The 17,329-nt window shown below is 32.7% G+C and overlaps 1 protein-coding gene across 3 annotated transcripts in view; it reads left to right on the forward strand.

Moving 5' to 3' along the window:
* The window catches only part of Slc4a7 (solute carrier family 4 member 7), a 71,453-nt gene extending 55,113 nt beyond the window's left edge, over window positions 1–16,340 (forward strand). For 2 of the 3 annotated variants that reach the window (XM_010638284.2, XM_033757083.1), the window contains exons 20-25: window positions 254–322; window positions 1,646–1,819; window positions 4,072–4,203; window positions 6,535–6,632; window positions 10,211–10,318; window positions 12,515–16,339. In XM_010638284.2, coding sequence (XP_010636586.1) covers window positions 254–322; window positions 1,646–1,819; window positions 4,072–4,203; window positions 6,535–6,632; window positions 10,211–10,318; window positions 12,515–12,596 — 663 coding nt within the window. In that variant the 3' untranslated portion in view covers window positions 12,597–16,339. Of the gene's footprint in view, window positions 1–253; window positions 323–1,645; window positions 1,820–4,071; window positions 4,204–6,534; window positions 6,633–10,210; window positions 10,319–12,514 lie in introns of all 3 variants that reach the window. The other variant, XM_010638283.2, reaches the window with a different exon arrangement.
* Window positions 16,341–17,329: the final 989 nt, after the last annotated feature.

Here is a 17,329-nt window from a genome sequence, read left to right on the forward strand (position 1 = left end):
CTGTTAACCACTGAATGTATCTACTTTTCAGGAAGGAACATGTAGTAGAGGAATAATTTTTCAAGGAGTTTATTGTTAACTTTTCTTAGGTATAGAAATATTAGGTTAATCCACCCCTCATCAGTAAAAAATTTTTAATTCTATCACTAAACTTAGATTTCTATGTACTTGTTATTGTGTCTTAGTAGCATATTTAATAATATTGTGTTTAATAGTAGTATTTTAATACTAATTGTGATAATTTTACTTACAGTTTATTCCAATGCCTGTTCTGTATGGTGTTTTCCTTTATATGGGAGTTTCCTCATTAAAAGGAATCCAGGCAAGTCTTATGTGTTTAATGACTTTTCTTTTTAGAAAAATTTAAAAGTACTTTAAATGCACAGAAATTGTTTTTATGATGATAGTGACTACTGCTCTTGGAGTATGGGTTATTTTTTTAAACTGGTAACAGATCTATATTTGGCAAGTAATTCTTGCTCACTGTACTCTCCACTCTTAAGAATGAGGCCCTCTCCTCTTTTTAATTAAAGTCAACAACGAAACCCCCCTATAACTCTCAGTACAGAATGTTATAGTAGGAGGACAGATCACCAGAATTGGAAAGGGAAAAAGCGCTGTTTGTAACATGTAGAACACCAGTTTCAGTACTTAAATAAAAGGTAGATGTTAGTTTACTCTGAGAATGGTATTGCCTTTAATTTATATGACACAATATGATTTAGAAGGATTAGGACGTAAGTTATTTTCTGTGAGGCTCAGAATGGTGGTTGAGGAAGAGGAAAGGAAAAACATCTTGATTTTTTTGAATCAAGAAAGAAGTAGAGGGACTTACAAAGGTTATTAGGGAAGTAAGCAATGGGGACAAGGGTAGAATACAATTATTTCACTACTGTGTCTTCTGCTGCTTTCTGGAAAAGATATGATGAACCTTACTAAGACTTGTACAGATGTTAGTGGAAAATGTTTAGGCCAGCACAGGTGGGCTCCTGTGACCTCTTTTTCTCACAGAACGGTTGTTGTCTATAGTTGTCAGCAGGTGTATTGATGGCTGCAGAATTTTTCCAAGGTAGCTTTTTGGAAGCATAGTCCAGGATCTCTGTCCCTTATTAGTCAGGAAATGCTCTCATATCTCACTTGGTTTTTTACAGCAGGTGTGTGAGGTTGGCAGGGCTGATCTTATTTTATTTACAAATGAGAAAATTAAAACACAAGAAACCAAGGAATTTGCTCAGGATTTCATTTTCAGTGAATAAAGAATTGGAAATTATAACTTCAAGATATCTTTGTAGCATCAGTATTGTTAGGTTTGGAGAGTACCTGAGAAGACATTCAGATTATTATTCTTTAGTTGTACATATTAGATAGCAAGTTCAGAAAGATTAAGTGACTGTGTTTGACTTCATGTAAATGTTTTATCTTTTCCATTAAAACATTTTGTGTTGAGTTGCAGTAGTTGAATCTGATTTTTCTTTGGATCCAGAGATGCTTTACTAAAGCAGTTTCCTGTACTGTCAGAACATTTCAAGAAAGTTACAGTTTAAATTTAACATGTAGTATCCTGAGTTTGAGTACAGTTTCATTTCCTAACACTGGAAAAGATACTTGTTGAAAGCTTTCTTTTTTGTTTCCCTTCCATCTATAGTTTTTTGACCGTATAAAATTATTTGGAATGCCTGCTAAACATCAGCCTGATCTTATCTACCTCCGCTATGTGCCTCTTTGGAAGGTACACATTTTCACAGTCATTCAGCTTACTTGTCTGGTTCTTTTGTGGGTGATAAAAGCTTCAGCTGCTGCAGTGGTTTTTCCCATGATGGTAAGTTTTTTTCAGATTTATTTTGTCATCAATTAATGGCAAGATTGTATATTTTCATAGTACTTCTTTTTAAATTTATAATTAATTTTGAGGAAAAGAATAGGCCATTTTAAGCATCTTCAGAATTTGAAGATGTGGGTTACCTCTTTGTAGCTATAAACCAATTCTTTTCCAATCTGAATTTTTGTGTCATTTTCTAGGTTTGTTTAACTTTTTTTTTGGTCTTGGACTGTAAGAGCTCTAGTTTCTTTTGTTTTACTATTTTGTTTTTCCTTCTCATTTGCTATGGTGCTGGGAGTCAAACTCAGGGCCTCATACATGCTAAGCAAATGCTTTACCAGTGTATTATACCCCCATCCCTAGAGTTCTGTTTTGTGCTTTTAAACAATTTAAAAATTTCTGAAATCTGTTGGAACAAATATAATGCCAAATTAAAAAAAGAAAAGCAACTAAAACAACATAGTTCTTTAATACATTATTTCAAAATGCCTTTTTTTATAAATTGATTATCAAGAAGTTAAAAAGTTATGAAGACTATAAGTAATTTTATGTAGCAGATTGTAACAAGTTAATACAAATTGCATGGTTTAAAGCAACCAAAAGTTATTGCCCCATAATTCTGGAGGCTGGAAGTCTGAAATCAGAGTGTGACTGGGGCTATGCCCCTTATGAAACCTGTGACGTCTTTCTGTGCTTCGACGTAGCTTCTGGTGCATTGCTGCCACCCTTGGCATTCCTTAGCTTGCAGTTGCATAACTGCAATCTGCTTTTGTCATCACATAGTGTTCTCTGTGCCTTCCCCATTTGGCATGACATTTTATAAGGTCACACTTCATATTGTATTAGGAGCCCACCCTTTTCCAATATGACAGTTTCTTAATTACATATGCATAACCCTTGTTGAAAGAGAACTATGTATACTGGGAAGGAAGTAAGTTCATCTTCCCTATCTGACAGTGTGTTCAGAAAGAAATTATAAATGAATTCAGGACTTAAATGGTAAAATAAGGTTATAGTAGAAAATTGATAAGAATATTTGCATAACCTGGTGAGTGGGAATAACTTTCAAAAAAGGTGAAACCCAACTGAGAAAGAAAGAAATATTCTTGACTATGTGATCATTAAATGTTTTTTTCTATGTCAAATGATATTATAAACAGTAAAAATCATAATGTGAGCTAGGAGAAAATATTTGTAACATAGGAAAATTGGAGAGTTTCTGTCCAAACCATACAGAACTCTTACACATTTGTAAACAATTTAAAAATGGGCAAATGACCACAGAATTACAGCTGGACAATAAATACATAAAGAAATGCTCAACATCACTGGCTATTAGGGAAATACAAATTAAAACAATACTGAGATTCCAACTTACTCCAGAATGAATGGCCATAATCAAGAAATCAAATAATGACAAATACTGGAGAGGCTGTGGGGGAAAAAGGAGTCCTTTGACACTGTTGTTGAGAATGTAAACTAGTACAGCCTCTATGATAATAAGTATGGAGATTCCTCCAAAAACTGAAACTAGAAATTCCATTTGACTCAGCTATTCTCCTAGGTATCTTCTAGAAAGAGTTAAAGATATAATATTATAGAGACGCATGCCTACTCATATTTATAACAGTATAGTTCATTTATAGTAGGTGAATCTTAGAAGTGGCCCACATGTCCACCAACAGATGAATAGATAAAATGTGATATTTATATAGCGCGGAGTACTGCTCTTCCATAAAGAAATATAAACTTGAATCATTTATAGGAAAATGGATGAACCTAGAGACCGTAATGTTAAGTGAAATAAATCAGACGCATAAGTTTAAAGATCACATTGTTTCTCTTACATGAAAAACCGAAGGTAAAAATAGAGAGTAAAATAAGTGATAGATTATACAAAGTAGGGAGATAGATCCTTTTCAAAGGGGAAGGAGGTCAAGAGATGGAGGGAGAGTGATAAAGGAGAGAGATAAAGGATGTTTTATAGCATTAGAAGAGTGTCGAGTAGATTTAAAATCTTATTTCCTTTTTTTCTTCCTGTGTAGCTTTTCTAAAAAGCAGACAATTCAAAAACATAAATAGGTGACTCAGTTTCTTTGCAATAAGATTGCAATCCATTTCTTTTCAATGGACAAAATTAATTTTTAAGCAAAATACATGAAGTATTTTCCCATTATTTATAAGATTTAATAACTTCCTCTTGAAATGATATAATTTAAGTTATTTAATATTCCCTCTCCTTACTTTTAAAGGTTCTTGCATTGGTTTTTGTACGCAAGCTCATGGACCTGTGTTTCACAAAGCGAGAACTCAGTTGGCTTGATGATCTCATGCCAGAAAGTAAGAAAAAGAAAGAAGACGACAAAAAGAAAAAAGAGAAAGAGGTAAAAAAGACAAGAATGTTAGATTCATACCATTCTCTTATTTAGTATTTTGTACTATTTAATGTACCATGTAATAAGGACTATGATAATCACCTTATTGAATGAGTTCTTTTAATCCTCATAAGATCCTTAATAAGGTATAGATACTTTTTTTCTATTTGACAAATAAAGGAAACTGAGTCAGAGATACTAGGTAACTTGTCTTAAATACTGCCTCATTCCTGTTTCACAATCTTGTCCCTCTGCACCTCTGACACAAGAATATTTTTGGAAAGTTTCTTATTTGTGTACTTAATAATAGAAGAATTAGAGTTTTTAGTAGTTTTGAAAAATAACAAAGTAATTTTGTATCATCATCTGATTTAACTATATGTACATTAACTACATTAATTTTAACAATCTAGTATACACTCGTTAAAAGTTGAAGTAAATACCTTTTTAAAAATGTATATTAAAGCTTTGGTAATTTTTTTTTTCACTTTGAAGTGGAGTTTTGCTGTGTTACCTAGGCTGTTCTAGAACTGGTAGATTTGTGATTCTCCTACCTTAGCCTCTTAAGGAGCCTGGGCTGTGGCCTTTTCAATGGCCCCAGCAAAGGCATAGTCTTCCTGTGCACTGTTATGTACCACTGTTAGTTGTTTTATAGACTTAGATATAAACATGAATGCTTCATTCTGAATATGTTTATTTTTAATTAATACTATGGTATTACTTAGGAAAGAAAAGTGCAGGCTAAATATGTGTCATTAATGACTTGTTTTGTTTTGTTGGTACTGGGAATCGAACTTGGGACCTTGTGCTTGTGAAGCAGGCAGCTCCACCACCGAGCCAAATCCCCAGCCCCAAATATTTTGATTGGAGTGATACTTAATTTTATCATACACAATATTATTTGAAAATCAAGCATAAGAAAGATACACATTTTTAGAGGTAGAAAAATTACTGATTTTGTTTATTTTTTGGCAAAACATTGTAATGATACTACAATTACTATGATATTGCTATGATATTAGGACTATTTACTTGAGGCTCCAAGTATTTGTTTTCCTTCAAGTTAATATGTAAATACATATTAGTGTTTCTTACAGGATATAATTTATTTATGAAATACTTAGGTCAGGTTACCTGCTTGTCATTTCTTATATCAGTTAAAATAAGGCTTATTGGTACATAATGGAAATCAAACATGAAATTGACCTTTTTTTAAAAGTAAAAGTGACTTTTAAATGCAAGTATTTCTCCAAGTAAACGAAGTCTCAAAAGTAGGTGTCCTGGTGATGCAGCTCCATAGAGTTGTCAGGGCCCTTTATTATATTCCTCCTGCTCTTGGCAGGTGAGATGTGGATTTCTTCCCTCCTCCAGTTTGCCTCCTGGGTCAGAAATGGCTGCTGAATTCCAGGTATCAAGTTAGCTTTGGACAGGCAAGAAGAAGGAAGGGCCAGAAGGCAAAATGGCCCTTATTTTATTGTCATTTTTTCGAGGGTCTTTCCAAAATAATTTGTTTGTACCATGTGTCCCCCGTTTGCAAGAAATGCTGGGAAGTTTATGTAGCCAGTTGATTCTTTGTTTTATGTTAAAAATTAGGCCACACTGCTACCTGCAAATAGTAGGATTTCTATTAGTAAGAAGAGTATGAAATTGGTCTCGCCTGTATTACCATATTGCCTACCCCATTAGTAACATGTCATAATTTGAATCTCTGCTGCACATTTGGTTCTCAGCTTCCAGCATATCATCTGCACAAGACACCGTTGATTGTCACAGCTGGACATTCAGTGGGTAGAAGCTAGGAAGCTGCAAAGTCTGTTATATGTATACACAGGGCTACCTCCTACAACAAAGAATTATTAGTCTAAATGTCAGTATTGCTAAGGTTGAAAAATCCTGCCTTATCAAAATGAGGTTTTAGTCATATTGTATTATGATGAAAAACAAGAGACTTCATGAAATTTTCTCTCATTACATACCTATGTAATAACTGATGCTTCAATTTATGTAAATTGATTTCAAATAGTAGTGATTCACTTTCAGAATCAATGTTAACACCCATTAAATGAATGTTACACCCATTTAACTCAGTGGTGCCACTGCCTGCCTTGCAAGTGCAATGTCCTGAGTTCGATCCCCAATACCAAAAAAAAATTAATCTTTGTAAGTAGTTTTCAATTCATGCTATGAGTTCATAATTATAAAATGAAATTTTCAGTTATGTCAGATATATTACGTTTAAGTAATGTCAGTTTGAGTGTCTTAAGTCTTTAAGGTGTTCTAGTACCTGTCCTCTTGGAAATATTCTGGGAAAAATAATCTGTTCACATATGTGTTCCACAGGAAGCTGAACGAATGCTTCAAGAGGATGACGATACTGTGCACCTTCCATTTGAAGGCAGAAGTCTCTTGCAAATTCCAGTTAAGGCCCTCAAATACAGGTGAGATATAACTTTATTTTGTAAAGCAGTGTATTTCATACCTGTGTCAAGGACATGGATAAGTCATGTAATACTTTAGTGCTTTCTGTTTTTAAAAGATGGTAAAAATTTGGCATATGAATGAAAAGACACTTCACACAGTTGGAAAAGGAGGTCTCTTGGTGCCTTTCTACCCAGATTCTACCAAGAATGAAGAAAATCTAGAGTTGGATGAGAGCCTTAAACTGTCATGCCAAGCCAAGATTCACTTGTCTTCATTCCACTTGTTACAAGGAAATTTAAAACCAATATACAGATGTCAAAATAATCCCATCCATTTTTCTAGTCAAAATAGTATTCCTTTTTCCTTTCTTCAGCTGGGCTAGGATGAGTGTGTGTTGGAAAATAAAACATTTATAGTCCATTTTCTTATAACCTTCCAATATCTACTGGTGTAGAGGCTCTGCAGCACTCCTAGTTTCCAAGAGTATACTTTCATTATTGGCAGCAGGTTGCATTTATAGTTGGTCATATATTATTTTGGTGAGAGTTTGGGAAATGTATTTTTTGTAGTTTAAAAAATTAAAAACATATATTATTTGTCTACATTTTGGTTTGTATTTCTACACATTTACATTTCTGATTAGCTGTTTAGAGTTGAGAATTCAGTTGTGTGCACACTGTATGTAAATTCCTTCTCTGACCAGTTGGGAAAGGTTCATTGGTACAGTATTTAACTAATTTGCTTCAGTAATTTTTTCATCTTTTTTTGGCAGGGGGGTTTACAGGGTCACATTTGGTCTTGTTGCATGTTGGTTAGCTGTGATAAATTAATCAAGTTAATTGTCTTCTGTGCCTTTTGCTATTCGTTTCTACCATTGGTATTCTATGTTACTTTTTCATGATTTCCCCTTGAATCTTGTTTGTTTTTTTTGAGACAAGGTCTTGCTGTGTAGTTCAGGTTGGTCTTGAGCTCACTATAGCCCAGGCTGGCCTCGAATTCACAGCCATCCTTCTGCATCAGCCTCCCGAGGACTGGGATTACAGGCATGCCACCATGCCCAGCTCCCTTGAATCTTGTTTTTTATTTTATTTATTTATTTATTTGTTTGTTTGTTTATTTATTTATTTATTTTTTAATTTTTTGGTACCGGGGATAGAACTCAGGTCCTTGTGCTTGTGAGGCAGGTGGCGGAACTATTGAGCTAAATCCCCAATGCCTCCCTTAAATCTTAATATACTTTGCACACTATAGAAATGATCCCTGAAAGTATAGCCTTTCATACGTTTTAAATTCAGTGCCAAGTGTAGCAGTCTTAATTTATTCAGTTATGATGGACTGTTTTGCTGGGTTTTATAAATGTGTGTTATATGAATTTTATTGGTTGTATCTCTAAAGTAGGGTTAGGGTATAGGAACTGCCATGAAGCTGATTAGTAACTCAGTTTCCTAAGGTTACTTATCACTTGATTTCTGTCCTGCTTTATCATTTTCTCAGTATAACTGAACTTCACAAGTTTAAAATGGAATTTATACTGTCTGGTATGTACCAAAGAGAATAGATACCTGAGTTTTTTCTTTTGTTGTTTGTTTTTTTTTAAAACTGGTGACATGATTCACTGTTAATACTGCTTTTCTTAAAAATGGAAATGTCAAGAGGCCAGGTGGGGTGGTACAGGCCTGTATTCCCAGACCTGGGGAGGCTGAGGCAAGGAAAATTGTTTCAAGTTCAAGGCCAGTGTGGGCTACATAGTGAAACCCTGTTCAAAAAGGAAGGAAACATCAAGAATGCCAAAAAATGGCTCCTATTTTTTGCCAGAACTTTTCTTCTTAAATAGTTTTGGATTACTTGCCATGTAGATTAAATGAGATATTATATGAAAACATTTGGAAAATATAAAGCTCTCTGAAATATGAAAATAATTTATATAATGAAGACAAACTTTTTATCTAGTTTTATTTTGAGATAAAATATATACTCTATTCAGAAAAGGGTGTTAATTTCTGTTAATGGGAAAATTCTTACTTAGAAAAGTTTAGAAGCTAGAAACTACATTGGGAATTCATTCTCTCTTCAGTTATTTTAAGTCAGCAACCTAGTGAATAAATGCTTGCCTAGGAGGAGTTGCAGGCTGCACTGCCCTGCCATTGTGAACTTGGGTGAGACTCTTCCGTGCCTCCATCACATTTCTCTGTAGTCTTACTTTTTTTGTTTGTTTTTTTGATTGAACTCAGGACCTTGAGCTTGTGAGACAGGTGCAACACCACTGAGCTAAATCCCCTGGCCCCAATAATCTTAAATTTTAAACAGCATTTTGACTTAACATTATCATCAGAGCTAGTACTGCTATTTAGTCATCATGACCTCACCACTATCATGTTAACATCTAATTTGACGCTGTTTGTATATGTAGCTTGATTGCATGAAATGTTTTTCTTTTAGTAAGGAAAAAAAGACTTGAAGATATTTCTGTTCACCTTATGGAACTTTCATACTACTTGTGACTGATAACCTTGAGCCCTAAATTAACTATTTATGATGTCATTATTATTGGATTTAGGGTCTTTCATTCATTTTTGCAGTAGTTCATAGACACATAGAATTGTGACATTTATCCCTTATAAGAAATGGACAGTATATTCTTTTGATTTTGATACATTTGAGCTGGGGATTTAGCTCAGTGGTGCCTTAAAGCATAAGGTCCCGAGTTTGATCCCCAGTACCACAAAAAGAATGCATGATTGTTTTTAGTGCACATTGACACTAAAAATGTGAATGCCAGCCCAAATGGGACTTATAAAGCTTTTCTAGTATTTTTAATACTTTTTAGAACTTTGTTCTTAGTTGCAAAGTGTCATTGTTCTTTTTTGAATGACTTATATAGACTATGACAAATAAGGACATTTTATTGCTGTGTTGCCTACCTGGCCCTGAACATACTGCTCTGCCTTAGCCTCTCAAGCAGTTAGGATTGCAGTGTGTCTTGCTTTGGGTTTTTTTTTTTTCCATTATAATTTTTTCTTGTATATTGTGGATTTTTATTTAGGAGACTGAAATGTATGCCAATTATGAAAGGTTTCTAATTTATTCTGGTTTTATATTTGAGCATATTAATATATCTTTTATATTATCTCAATACTATATAGCCAAGGTGACCAGAGGGCATCATTACTGGAGTACTGCTGAAGTACTACTGAAACCCAAATCAAATTCTTAAAGCAATTCTAAAGATATTGTTTGTTTGTTTGTTTGTTTGTTTGAGACAGGGTCCTGCTATGAAGTCCAGGCTTGCCTTGAATTTATGTCAGTCTTCCTACCTCACCTTCCTGAATACTGGGATTACAGGCATGAGCCACATGCCCAGCTGAATTTTGCTCATTTAATTTTATGCTTAGTTTTAATCATAAAGGAAGATGTAATTCTTCATGAGGTCTTTACAAATTGAACTCCAGAATTTTAATGCCTTGATTTAAATGCATCACAAGTGGTTTTTTTTATTTTATGCTGATGAAAGCAAATAGTTATATAGATATAAAAATGACAGTATTAATGCTTTGCAAATACTGTATACTAACCATAAAGTGTATTTGTTCCTCAGTGTTGATCCCTCAGTGGTTAATATATCAGATGAAATGGCCAAAACTGCACAGTGGAAGGCACTTTCCATGAATACTGAGAATGCCAAAGTAACCAGATCTAACACGAGGTAGTTATAACTATTTATGCATTTTCAACCCATTGCCAGTGTTCAGTTTACCTCCAGAGACAGTAAAATATTAACACTTTACTTCCCCAATTCATATTTGCCTTAGCAAAATCAACATTCCTGCCTCTCTTCCTCACTTCTCTCTTTTATCAATTTATTATTATTAACTGATCAGGTACCAGTAATGATTCTGTTATATAATTTTTAAATTTATGTGGTTGCATATTTCAAAAAAGAATTTAAACTGTTTTTATGAAAAATAAATTTTCATGTGGCAGCATAGATGAGTAAATGGTTAAAAAACACAAAGAATGATAATTACTAGAAAGTAAATAAATATTCTAATTGAACACTGTCTCAGTCATGCTTTTTGCTCATCCATGGGGGGAAACAAAACAGTTTTTTTCTTTCTTATATTTTGATTTGTTTTGCTTTGCTTGGCTTGGCTTTAGTGTATCACTTCTTTAGGTAAGGTAAATGTTTCCCTGGGGATATTTGCAAGAAATTAAATTCATTAATATAAAGGCCATTATAATGGACCATGTATTAAAACTCATGTAACCCTTTACTTATATTTCTTCTTAGGTAGCACTTTTTTCTTCACCCTCACTACGTGGCCTGAAACCTTGGGAATTCTATTTTGATTGTTTTTCGAACTGTTATTCTCAGGTCTCTGAAGAAGTGAAATATGTCTTCCAAGACATACACAGCTATTGTCTTAGGTTTACCTTGTGTCAGATGCTTTGTTGGGTATGGTAATAAATTTGCTTGAGCTTCAGGTCAAGACCTTCCCAAGAAGGCAGCCATGTGGCTAATCTGTTAATTACTGTCTATCTGAACTCTTACCTGGTGATAATTAATTAGCTTTTTCTCATTCTTGCCGTCTACCTATAGAACCCCTTTCTACATTTCTGTCAGCAGCATGTTTTATTTTTCTATCATTGTTTCTTGAGTTTTAGTTTTCTAAGCTGTAGTATTTCCTATTTAAATTTCTATTTTTTGTCTGTAAGTTTTTGTCTGTTGTATGGAGATAGGGTTGTGCTAAATTATCCAGGTTGGGTTCGAACTCACAGTGCTCCTACCCTAGCCTCCTGAGTGCTGCGATTACCAGTGTGTAATACCTTGCAAAGTTTTAAAGTTGAATTTTTGTCATTTTGGATCATACAGCAAGAACCTCACTGATCTCTTTACTATTGGTTACTGTTTTCACACTCTTGGCCCAAGATGTTACATAGTTATGATAAAAATAAAGGCCTTCTAGTAATATTAACATATCTCTATACTTATACCTTTCATTGATTTAACTCCTTTATTCCAGTTTTATATGTGCTGCTGAAGTGAGCGTTTAACTCCTCTATTCCAAATCACATGAGAATAAGGATAATGTTTGGAAATGTCATTCTGACAGAAAAATGTTGGGTTGTCTTTTCTGTTTATTTGGAGAAGGCAGCAAGCAATAATGTATTTCTCTACTTTTTCCATTTTTTAAAAAAAATCCAGGTGTCTTGACAAATCAACCAGTTAAATCCATATGTAAGGAGACCTTGTGTATCATACTAATTTAAAAATGTAAAATAAGTATTGTAACATGTAAGGAGACCTTGTGTATCATACTAATTTAAAAATGTAAAATAAGTATTGTGCTGGTGAGCCAAATTTAGGAAAAGAAATTTTGCCAGTTTGTTACTTTTTTAAGGAAATTACTTGATACTTACCTACATTAAAAGAGATTTATGTTAGTGGATTTTTCAGTGAAATAAAAGTCAAGTGCTTCAACTCTTGTTTATGTATGAAGTAAAACTAATAAAAATTGTTATATACTGACTCATTTTAAAGAACTTCAGTTTAAAAACATCAATTTCAGTTGATGACATAATTTTTGAAAAACTAAGAATGTTTGTTTGTTTTGTTTTTGCTTTTTGGTACCAGGGATTGAACTCTGGACCTTGTGCTTATAAGGTAGGCTGTGGCACCACTGAGCTAAACCTCCCAGCCCCTAAGAATTTTTAATATATGACTTTCTGGTTGAGTTACTGGTACTAAAATGAGCAGTAAAATTTAGTTAGCAAGCCATGAGTTAGTAGTGTTATTGAATAATCACCTCAAAAGGTTTTAACATAGACACTCAATGTTGGCCATGTTTAGAATCTAGTATTTGTTCTTTTAATTTTTTTTCTCATTCTTTGTTTTAAATAGCCCTGAAAAACCTATGAGTGTGACAATAAACTTTGAAGATGAACCATCAAAGAAGTACATGGATGCTGAAACTTCATTATAGAACTGACCCAAGCAGAATTATATATAGATACAGATGTATATCTAGAATGTGTGTGTGTGTGTGTGTGTGTCATATCACTATAACAATGTTGTATGTCATGCTGTGTATGCATGACTACTGGGTTTTTTAAAATAATACCTGAAGTTTGTTATAAGCACCATGGAGACTATGTATATTAATGAAATGGTCTCTTAGAAATGAGGTACATGGTTATTATTCAAATATTTATTTTGTCGGAAAAGAGCTTTTCTATTCTGCAGTAGAATGATGTGGAGAAATACACAGTAGGCTTTTCTTGAATCTCTTTGTTCATCAGTAGCTCTTCATACCAACCTTACGTGGTACATACTTAGTTTACATATTTATCATTTTTACTTGAGTGTCTAAAATTTTTCACATATTATTTCACCTTGGTTAGCTTAGTACTTTATAGGAAGAACAGAGTCCTTATGTCAGTGCTGTGAAAAACACAACATGTCATAGCTTCTCTGTTTGCTGTTTCTGTGGCTGCCCACCGTGTTGCACAAGTGATGGCATTTTCTTGGCCCTAGAGGTGATTGGACAACAGTGGAGACTTTCAGTATAGGAACTATAGTTTTTAATTTTTTTTAAATCTTGAAACTTCCATATGTAGGTATCATTCTCAAAGCTAGGTATTTATAATTTAGTATCCATGCCGGTTGTAACTATGAATTTTAGAAGCTATAAAATGCCAGTTTACAATGAATTTTGTTACCTTTTTAGAGAAATATTTTCTCAAGACTTACACTTTCTTTAGAATTCATAAATCCTCTATTCTTTGCTCTTGCTCTCTTAAAGTGAAATAATTTGTATCAGGTTCAAGTTCTTGATTAGATTTCCATTATAAATAGTGTGATCAAGTAATCAGGAATCAATTCTTTCATGGGTTATGATCAGTATTACTTTATTAAGAATTACCTTTCATTTTCTTACTGTTACTTTTCTTATATAGATTATATTTAATAGGTATTCCCCATGATTTCATTTTTAAATATTTATTTTCATTGATATGCTTAATTATATAAACATTTGAAAAGATAACCAATATAGAGTAAATTGTAAAGAATTGGTGCTCAGTTACATTTACGTTTATTAGCTGAAATTGACAAATTTTGCATTTTTGATATAAAGCACTGCCATACTTGTCTTTTAAAGAAAATTAGACTTACGTGTAGCTCAATTGATGGCATTCTTCCTATTTTTTGTTACTATTTTTTAATTTAGTTTTTCTTAGCTGCCTTTTTAACTTCTAGCAAATCATTTTAATCATCTTTTATATGCTCTTAGTTCCACACTCAATAAATAAACGTTACTGTTAAGCTTGTAGGACTGGATGAATGGGATTGTGAAACTTATTTGGCAAGAGACTAATTTGCGAAATCCAAGTGAATATTGAGAAGCTACAGAAAGAAATACTGGAGATGGCAACATGTATATTAGGAAAAAAATTTTAGTGAAATTCCAGTGCCCCCTTTAGTCATTTATAATTAAAAGTAAAAGTATGAATAATTGATCCTGAAAGAAGATCAGAAAAATGCCAAAAACCGCTATTTTAGCAGTTCTGAAGTGTTTTCAGTCCATTCTCAATTACATAATAACTAATATAATTTTCTCTTCTGCAGATTCTAGTAAAATAATAAATCAAACTTGTGCCTCACCTGAGATGTTGGAAATGTAACTGCTTTTCTTTGAAAATATAATTGGCATCATTTGGTACTGCCTGAAAAAGAGTTTTAAACTCTACTGGCAATTGACAGAGTATTACCCATGGTGCTTATCATCATTTATGTGCTTCCATTTAAGTGATTACTTTTTATTCATAGCAGCATAGTCAGTTCCAAAGTCCCTGGTATCTGCTGCTATTTTTTTTAACTCCCCCTGATATACCTGAACAAGAAAATTTCCTCATATCATTTCCTTGTGTTTGGACATCAAAGAGTTAACAAATGCACTTATTTTATAGAAAGTGATTTTAAAATTCAAACTAAAAACTATCTGGGATCATAATGTTTTCTCTGATTTTATATAATTATGTATAGTATTTATCCAGTGCTAGAAAATCCATAACTTGTAAAATACTTAGCATTCAAAATGTTCTACTGTCTCCAATTACTAATGGCTTCTGCTTTCTTTTGACTACTTGATTAACAAAATGATCTGATGTGACTACTCCATTGAAGAACTAAGGTAACTTGTGTTTAAGTAATTAACTGCTTGTGTTAAGTGGGATCATGGATAGCATTCATTGCAAGACAGTGAAAGACACAATTTACTACATATTGATTTTTAAGTGTTGCCTTAAATAGGTGTATATGAGCAGTAGTAATTGCTGTGTACTGATTTACCTCAAGGTGCAAAATAATTAAACCTGTGAATATTCCATTACAAAATAAATTCAAACCAACAGCCCTGCACTTTCTTAGATGCCTTGATTTTCAGAATGGAGCTTAGTGCTACTGAATACCCTGGCCACAGAGCCATCTCAGGATATTCTTTTCTCCACCCTATTTTATTTATTTATAGATGTCTGTTTACAAAGACTATAATAAATTCTGATGTTAACCATCTGAAATTTACTTTCATTTGCTGTTTCAATCTAAAATAGCTTTTGAGAAAATGAGCTGAGTTCCTTACAATAAAAGGATGACTATATATTTTTAATATTAGATATACTGATACAGTCTTTCTAAAGCATATTTGTATGCATGTGTGCGTGAGTGTGTGCACGCGCACGTGTGTGTGTGTGTGTGTGTGTGTGTGTGTGGTTACCCATCTTAATCTCATGTTGTTTAAAGCTGTGGCATACCAGTGTTCATATTTGCCAAGTCTTTTGTAAAATGTGTTGGATAAAATTCTTATGTGCTAATGCATATATTTATAAAGGAGATTTGTTTACCACTCAAAATTAATAACTTTTATTTCTGTTTTCTTCATCCAAAAACATGTCTGTTTTTCCACATACTCAGTTTCTCTGTGAGTACACTAGCTGACTTTCTCCTTCACAAAGGCGGGTTCAAAATTCTGTGTTAAAAAAAAAAAAAAACAACTGGTCTCTTCTAATACTAGAACTTGCAACTTAGAGGATTTTTATTGTGTACATCAGTTCTGTAAATGTGCTCTACAGTTTAACAGTTTCTCATATGAAACATCCTGTTTCAGAGTGCTCCGATTTTAGATATGTAAGCCATTGATAAAACATTGCAATTCAAAACTATTTTAAATAACTTAATGTTTTAAATTTTATTTATGTAGATTCATGCCATTTTATCATATACAGTAGTCTTATTTCAGCAGTTATTTATTTTTAGAAGGTACATTTAAAAACTAAGAACATTCAAGCTTTAAAATAATGTTTAAATTTCAAAATTTGGCAATCTTAATGTAGTCTCTTCTAACTTCAGAAAGTAAAATAAGTGTGTGTCAGTTATAGAAAAACATAGTTGAGAAAGGAATCATCTAAAGATCTTTTAAATTACCACATACTTTAGAGTAATTGTTAAGCCCCACTTTTGTTTTTAATCAGTTTTTTGCACATTGATTGGTTTTTTGTGCTGTGGCTTTTCTTACATTGCTTTATTATTCAAGGTTTTTGTTTTTGTGAGAGGGTCTTTCAATGTTTACTATGTTTAAATAAATAATGAATTTTATTGTTTATTTATGTAATATTTGATACCTTGGTGTAATTTCACATTCTAAGTAGAATTTTTATGACTTTTATAATTACAGTGATATTTGCTTTTGTAATAAAATCCAAAGTAAATTGAACATTAAATTGTAGAATTGATATTTTTCATTTATATGAAGTTCAAGTCTATCTAAGTCTATAATGTGAACCGTCCTGCCTTTCACATTTGTTTTGTAATTGTGAAAAAAATCCTATTTTTTGTAGATATTAATAAAGTTGAAAGCAATAAAAGTGTACTTAATTAATTGTTGGCTATTGTCTTTACTTTGTATTTTATTGGAAGAGCTGTATATCTTTCTCAGCTTGAGATGAGATAGGGATTGAAAATGAGTGATTGGTATGTTCTGCCTGCCTCCTAATATTTGTATACTTTAGGAGAAGAAAGAAAAGAGGGGGAAAAGGTGAAATGAAATAGTATTTCACAATGGAATTTTCATAGTTAAGAATTTTTGAAAATACCCTTTGTTAATGCTAGCCTTAGCTTTGTCAGCCTCTACCATTTTCTCTTTAAAATTAAAGCTTTTTCCTGTTTTGTTTTTTTTTAAAGAATTGTTGAAAATGAAGTCCTTTTTACAAAGCTGGTTTATTTTTTTCCTTATTTTAAGACTATTTTCCTGGGTGATGTGTAGTCATTTGCATGATAGTACTGAAATTATAGGCAGGCTCTGCTTGTTTTTTATTGTTGTTGTTAATGGCTAATTTTACTACATATTTTTTCCTCAATAGCAAATAAGTCTTGTCTGTTTTCTGTAATATATCTATGTATATATAATATATTAGTATGTAATTATATGTATATATAATATATATATAAACACTTTCTTCATGTTTTTTGTACTGAGAAACTTCTGATACTTTATGAATTTAATAATGTATGAAAGTATGATGGGCTAGGGTGCTTAATAGTTTTGGACATTTCATGTGAAAGTTTGATGTTAGGAAAAGTGTTTTTGTCAATTTATAATTCCCATCTATCAAACATCAATTTTTTTTTTAACCAGGAAAGAGGAAAGGGAACCATGATTTT

This window comes from Fukomys damarensis, unplaced genomic scaffold (genome assembly GCF_012274545.1).
Source record: "Fukomys damarensis isolate Sample0158 unplaced genomic scaffold, DMR_v1.0_HiC HiC_scaffold_28, whole genome shotgun sequence".
In the NCBI taxonomy this organism is placed as follows: domain Eukaryota; kingdom Metazoa; phylum Chordata; class Mammalia; order Rodentia; family Bathyergidae; genus Fukomys; species Fukomys damarensis.